The 6,659-nt window shown below is 38.1% G+C and overlaps 1 protein-coding gene across 3 annotated transcripts; it reads right to left on the bottom strand.

Moving 5' to 3' along the window:
* Nucleotides 1–268: 268 nt before the first annotated feature.
* LOC145579764 (translocase of chloroplast 90, chloroplastic-like) lies at nucleotides 269–6,076 on the bottom strand. 3 transcript variants are annotated; one of them, XM_081637006.1, is made up of 3 exons: nucleotides 5,677–6,076; nucleotides 4,519–4,636; nucleotides 269–3,002 (listed from the first exon to the last, which is right to left on the bottom strand). In XM_081637006.1, the coding sequence occupies exons 1-3, from the start codon at nucleotides 5,680–5,682 to the stop codon at nucleotides 772–774; spliced, it is 2,355 nt and encodes a 784-aa protein (XP_081493132.1). In that variant the 5' UTR covers nucleotides 5,683–6,076; the 3' UTR covers nucleotides 269–771. The 3 variants fall into 3 exon arrangements, with proteins under 3 accessions (XP_081493132.1, XP_081493133.1, XP_081493134.1); XM_081637007.1 differs by lacking the exon at nucleotides 4,519–4,636; XM_081637008.1 differs by lacking the exon at nucleotides 5,677–6,076 and having other exon boundaries at nucleotides 269–2,935.
* Nucleotides 6,077–6,659: the final 583 nt, after the last annotated feature.

Below are 6,659 nucleotides of genomic sequence, written 5' to 3'. Positions count from 1 at the left end.
CAATAATTGACTTGAAAACTACCACACTTCTTTAAGGTAAATAGTAGGGTCCATTAAGGCTCATTCTCAGGCACTAGAGACAGCGGACGGGGTGACCCATCCGCAAACTCCATACTCTCTTCGTTTCTAAATGTAATTTTGTTCGCGATTTGTATATCATGAACATCTTTGTACATGTGTATCACTATATGTGAGACGAATCTAATAGGACTCATGATCATAATATTCTTTTCAAGTGATATACATAGTATTCAAAATAAAAACAACATTTAAAAACGCGGATTATACACGGCTATTTTGTCATCCAAATAAAAGGTGGTTTCCAAATATTACTACACGTGTGCATCTCAACACCAACAAAAGCATTGAAACAAAAACAAAAACAAAAACAGACTGTTGTGCTGGATCACCTTAAACAAAAATATATTGATGGGAAGTTAAAAGTGCTCTTAATTTCCAGAGACTAGTATACTGTGAATTGTGATGCATTTTCAGGCTGAAATACATACACTTGTGATTGTATGGATGGATTATAAAATTGCCTCCTAATTCCTACTCTCATGATCAAAATGAGCAAGTACTACTCTCCTCCCTCAAAGAACTATACAAACAACAGGTTGTATCCCTCGAATCTCACTAATCAGCAAAATTGAAACGTAAATCTGTATGCTGCTATAAAAAAGGCTGATAATTTATCGGTTTCTGAGGGAAGGACGCCCTATGTATGTCAATGCTCAACCTAAAACTCCAGAAGTAGGCAGCAGGATGATTTCATCCCACCTCCTGAGCTTCAGTAAGTTGAGATTTATGTTCCCTTTTTCGGAAAATAGCCCTGGCAATAGTGAACACAGCGATGAAAGCTATTTGCACATGTTCAGAGCTAGAAGTCTTGATGGAAACTTGTCCCATATTCCGTTTATTCAAATTTGCATTAACTGACATTCTTGTACCTCGGCTTGGACGGAACTCTGTCTCCAAATTTCCACTCAAGACTAACTCATTCTTAAAAGACAGAACATTCATGGTCATACTGACCTTATCACTCCTCACTGGGTAGTCTCTCCCTCTTAAAGTAGCTTCAAGGCTCCCGCCGTATGCAGCTTGCCCGCCACCCTCCAATCGACCTGCATTAACTGCCAATTTCAGTCTTTTACCTAAGTGAAGGGAATCTTCGAGCTTAGTACCAATGTAGTACTTGTTCTGGAACGATGTCACAGAAACTCCACACCCAGCAACATTTTGCTTCAAGTTTCCTGATTTTGCGTTGCTTCGAACAGTGTAGACCATATCACGGCCAGATGATTGAACATCAAGGCCTATAGAGTATGTGGGGCCCCTGGGATCTGTATAGGCTGCAGCACACTCAGAGTGAATACTGAAATCATGCTTGTCCTTGCTCATTTGTCCAGAAACTGAAGCAGTTAAGTTCCTTTTAATCTCAACGGCTGTTTCCAAGTTTACTCCGTCAAAGCCCACATCATGGTCCCATCCATGGGGATCTAGCACAGGCCTCCAAAGCCATTGATCACTCATTACAACACCTCGATATCTGTATACAGGTGAATCACAGTCAAAACTTGGAGGGACTGCTATATCAGGGAGCTGTACAGCCTCTGGCAATGCTTCAGGATCATCAGTATTGCCTTCAGAGGGTAAGATTTTATCCCCTAAAAGCTTTCTTTCTTTCCTCTTGCGTGACTCTTCCTTCAGTTGCTTCTTCAAAAATAAGGTTTCTCTGTAATCTAGCTCATCAAGATAATCTTTCTTCTGAGAGTCACTCAGCTTTTCAAATTGAACTTTTGTCAAAATGCGGATAGGAGGTAACTGATCATACTCATCCTCTTCACTATCTGAAAGGCAATATTCATCAACTTCATCTGTCATTGAGGGGCGCTGCTGGAGAAAAGACGAAAGCAGATGGGGCAGTGAAGGCAGCCGAGAGTTATTAGATGGCCCAAGTTCAATGCTGTTTTGGAGTCCCAAAAGGGAATTAGCATCACCCAGTACCTTAGTGCACGTGCACAATAACAACAATTGTCGTTTCCAGATCTGCCCATTCGGAAGTATTCTTCCTCCTGAGGTATTTGTCCTACATGAATGGTTTTCAGCCAAAACAACCGGGTTTTCAAGCTTGGCATCAGAAACCACCAGCTGTATGTATCTTTGCAAAAGGTCTGTGCAATGGGTCACATATGATTCATAATTGATGGAAGAGCCAGTGGGTCCCTCAGGAAGTTCTGCAGCAGCGTTCGTCATGACAAGAATGGTGTTAAACCACATTGCAGAACCAAAAATATCTGTCATAAGCCTTAAGAGGGGGAAGTCATTATACCCCTTGCTCATGGTATCAAGGCGTTCAAGATACAAAACAACATCTGGAGGATTTTTTTTAATGTACCTTTTTATAGAAAGCATAATTTTCCTGTTCCTTCGTGCATTGCGTGTAGAAGATGGCCAGAATCCAGGAGTGTCAATAACTGTTACCTTAATATCATCCACAAAACCAGTAATCTCTTGGATGCGATCCGTAGCAGGCTTAAAAGCATTTGTCATAGCCTTTGTCTGATTAAAAATCGAGTTAATTGTAGCACTCTTACCAACACCAGTCTTTCCCAAGACAAGTATTCTCAAAGAAAAATCAAGTGCAGGTCGCCCAGCAGCCTCCTGTTCTGTTGCTAAAGCTCTAGCTTTATCACTTCTGAGATTAATTCTACTTAAATCTGATTCCCCTGCTCTAATCAATGTTGCTAGATGAATCCGGTATAGGACCTTAGCCACAAGTATGTCTTCAGGTGATTGCCTAAGCCGTTGCAGAATACGGAAGAAATTGATTTGAAGTGTCTCGATTTTAGATAATGGATCCAACTTTATTCTACCAGTAGAATTGGGAGAAGGAGAGGGAAGGTCAGTAGAATCCATTGAGCTTTCTTGACCCCTGTTGGAAGAAGGCAGCAAATCAGCAGTAACATGTGATGCTATAACCCCAGCATTTTGTGCAGAGCCTGTACACACCAAGAGCAGCATCACATAAGAAATTGTTCAAAACTAATGGTACACTACACAAGTGAAGTTTCTACACCAAGAATATCTATCATATCCTAAACATACTCTGCTATAACAGTATCAAATGTTTAAAGTTTCATATTACATTTTTTCTTGGAAAATTAGATTCATATTACATTGATGTAACATGTATGATACAAATTGCATATTACAAAGAGCAACTTGTGCTACATGGCCCTCAAACCCGAACAACACCAGGTGCAAAATAAATTCCAAGGGACAAGCCTCCAATCTAGCTAAAAGATCTTTTTTACTCATCTTAACGTGGGAGTCCTGTGAAGCGAGGGGGAGAAGAGGGGGGGGGGGTGCTTGGAGTAGTGTGGGTAATAGAGGTAGAATCTAGCTAATGTGTGATGAATCAAACGGGTCAGCCCAGGACCTCTCCCCTACAAGTTTATACCCGGAGGTCCAAAGGAAGCAAGCCAAGCAACCAAGACCAAAAAGTCAGCAGCAACAAAAAAGAACAAGAAGACAAAAATAATTAAGAAGCATCTAAGGAAAACAAGCAACAAGCCCTTATTATGTCTAAATATGGTTTTGCCATTTTAGCTAATTATCACATGTATTATCTAAGCTTAATTCTATAAGTATGGTAGTAGAACTTAGTAGTAAGTATCCAGATATTGAGTGAATTGTATTGAGAGTTGTGACCTCAAGTTACAGTGTGAGATTAATGGCCTAAAGCCATTGCTATCCTTCTTCCTTTAGTCAATGAAATCTAACACTCAAGCTTCCTTCTAGTAATCTGAATTCGTATAAATTGCTTGCAATAGTAGTGGTTCATTACATAATGCCAATCCTTTAATTTAGAAAATTTTAATTATCAGCTATGAGGTGGTCAAATAATTGCAGCAACATTGATGTTCTTGTGTGTTACTACTTATTGCAGCTTAGAATCCAACTGCACAAGCATCAAAAATTCAAAATCACCTGGGTGCAACAGACACAAAAGGCCCAAAGCAACTGCATTTATAGAACTTTCTTTCTCCCAGAAAAATGAACATAAGGGGATAGCATCTAAACCAATATAACCTCAATAACTTCTTTTTTTTTTTTTTTTTTTGAGGAAAATATAACCTCAATAACATGCTTTCCCCTAATAATGTTTAAACACAAAAAAATTGGATGCATTTTGACAGCAGGCATCAACAGAAGCACAAAACTGAATACCAACAACATAAAGACTCAGGTAATATTACACAGACTTAAGATAAAGGGTTCTCACAAAGCATTGTGTAAGGAGAACATTCTATCAATCTAGTGGGATCAGCTGTGGTGTAAATAGGGCTGGTACTACCATACAAGTAAAAGTTATTAGCAACACTCAATAATTCACTTATTAGCACTTCTTGATGGCAATCTATCTGGTTACATAAAAAATGCATCAAAACTAGCTTTCCAATAATATCTAATACTTGGCTAACATAAATTCCTCAAATTTTTAAGTTAAAGTACCTGAAGAAGCAAACTCCTCATTCTGGGGTTCTTCTTCCAAACTGCTAGACAAAGGCCTTGGCAAGACAAATGAACCAGAAACTAACTGAGCGAAAACCCAATCCCTGATGCTCTTCATCTTCAAGAAGACAAGAACTAGAAGTAAATACGAAGTAGATATCTAAAGTGATAACCCAAATTTTCAACTAAGAGAAGCTGAAAAGCTTAAATGAATAGAAGATGCTGAAATTGAATATAATTCAAGTAGAACACCTCAATTCCTTAAGGCTAGAAAGCTAAGTAGCAAAATGGTAGAAGCAACTGAACAAGCATAACAATCAACACAGTTATGTTAATTACTTTTAATCAATTGCATATGTAAGATTATCTTTTTGACTAGTGAAAGCCGAAAGCATAAGAAATGAAGAAACACAACTCAAATAAGTGATCATAGCAGTTCACAACCTTCCATCTACTTGCGACTTACGCCTTTTAGAAACGTAAAATTAGTGCTTCTAGCTTGGATATAATCTACTAACAATCTTTCAAAGATCCAAATGGTCACTGTGAAGTATACTTCGTAATAATAAGTTATCTTAGCAACGGCGATTTTAGTTACCTAAGACTAAAGTCAAATTGATTAATTGAACCATAAACAGATTGTTTCTCTCCTAACTGTCACAAACTTATCCAAAACCACAATACATATTACATCAGAAAACCTTCAACCCAGCTCCATTGAGATAGTGGCAACTGATATTTGATAATACACCAGCAAAAATACTACTGTACTCCATATGTTACAAGGATTCAAAAACTCATGCCAGACACGGGTACGTGTAAGTGTCCGACTCGACTATTTTGTATAAACAATCATGTTTTTGGTCTAAAATGAAGTGTCAAAAGTCCGGATAACATTTGTATACAACATCCCAATTTTCTCCATTTCTTATGAGTTATGAACGCACCAAAGACTATCAAACAAATTCAGATACCACTGAAAATAATCTGCATTCTTTATAGCAATTTCAGAAACTACCAACCAAAACATAATTACAGCAAATAAAAGATGCAAAATCAGATTATCAATCAATTAATCAATTCATTCAAGTCACATATTTTTTTCCATAATTTTCATCACAATGCAATAATTCAAAGAAAAAAAATTGAGGAAATTACCTTCATTCAAATGTTGACCCACGACCAATTAATACACAGAGACAAATGCCCTGATCTTGAAAGATTGAAAAATTCCATCAAAATTGAATCTTCAACTCTATAATTAAGGGGGAAATCGACGAACCCATTTGATAAAATTGAAGATAAAATCAAATGAAAAAACTAAGAACACTAACACACTATTCTACCTACACCACAAAAAGGCGATAAAACCCAAGCTAAAAATCAAATCTTGGGTATTGTGAAAAGACAGAAGTAAGTAAATTGTTTGTTGACGATTTTTGCGTCATACAAGGCAATGAATAGAGGAGTATCAGAATGTAAGACACAAATGAAAACCCAATTTTGAGATTGAGAAAAGAAGAATAAAGGGAGAGATAATGTTTTTGTTGTTGATGTGGCGTATAATTGGTTGGTGGGATTTTAGGCTTTGAGAAGCGACCTCAAGTACCCTTTACATGTGAATGAACCTAAAGCTGACCCGACTTGAACCCGTTTGAACTGATCTTGATTCAAGATTCAGTCTTGTGTCGCTTCGATTCGTCTTTTCCCCACTCTATTCCCTAAAAACACCCAAAAACGAGGTTAGCGGTGCTTCCTATATGCTAAAAAATGCTAAGTACTTGATTGAGACAAGTCACAAAGCCTAAGTGTTGGGGTGTGGAATGGTGCAAGGGGCGCGTGTGGCATGTGCACAAGACATATGCACCCAAGGACAAGGCATACAAACAGTTAGTTTTGTCGTTTAAGGGTATGTCGTCGTTGCCTTAAGACATGATGATTAAGGATGAATGAGATGGTTCTGGGCATTATCCATGACTCCCAAGGCCCTTTGGGAACCCATGGAAATACCTAGATGCATAATCTTGCCGGGTAAAAAAATGATGTACGGAAGTCAAATTTGAAGGCTATAAAGCTTATAATACACGAAATCGGAGCAATTTAGGAGGTATCGGGACCCGGTGTCAGAAATTCACGGAATT

Source organism: Chenopodium album, chromosome 14 (genome assembly GCF_948465745.1).
Source record: "Chenopodium album chromosome 14, dcCheAlbu1.1, whole genome shotgun sequence".
Taxonomy (NCBI): domain Eukaryota; kingdom Viridiplantae; phylum Streptophyta; class Magnoliopsida; order Caryophyllales; family Amaranthaceae; genus Chenopodium; species Chenopodium album.
The sequence above is the reverse complement of the archived record's forward strand: the minus strand, read 5'-3'. Positions and strand labels throughout refer to the sequence as shown.

What these genes read in the sequence shown, in the direction of transcription:
- LOC145579764 (XM_081637006.1), bottom strand. An exon ending in TGAGGAGTTTGCTTCTTCAG is followed by an intron (nt 3,003 to 4,518) that starts GTACTTTAACTT and finishes TGGTGTGTACAG; the next exon opens with GCTCTGCACAAAATGCTGGG.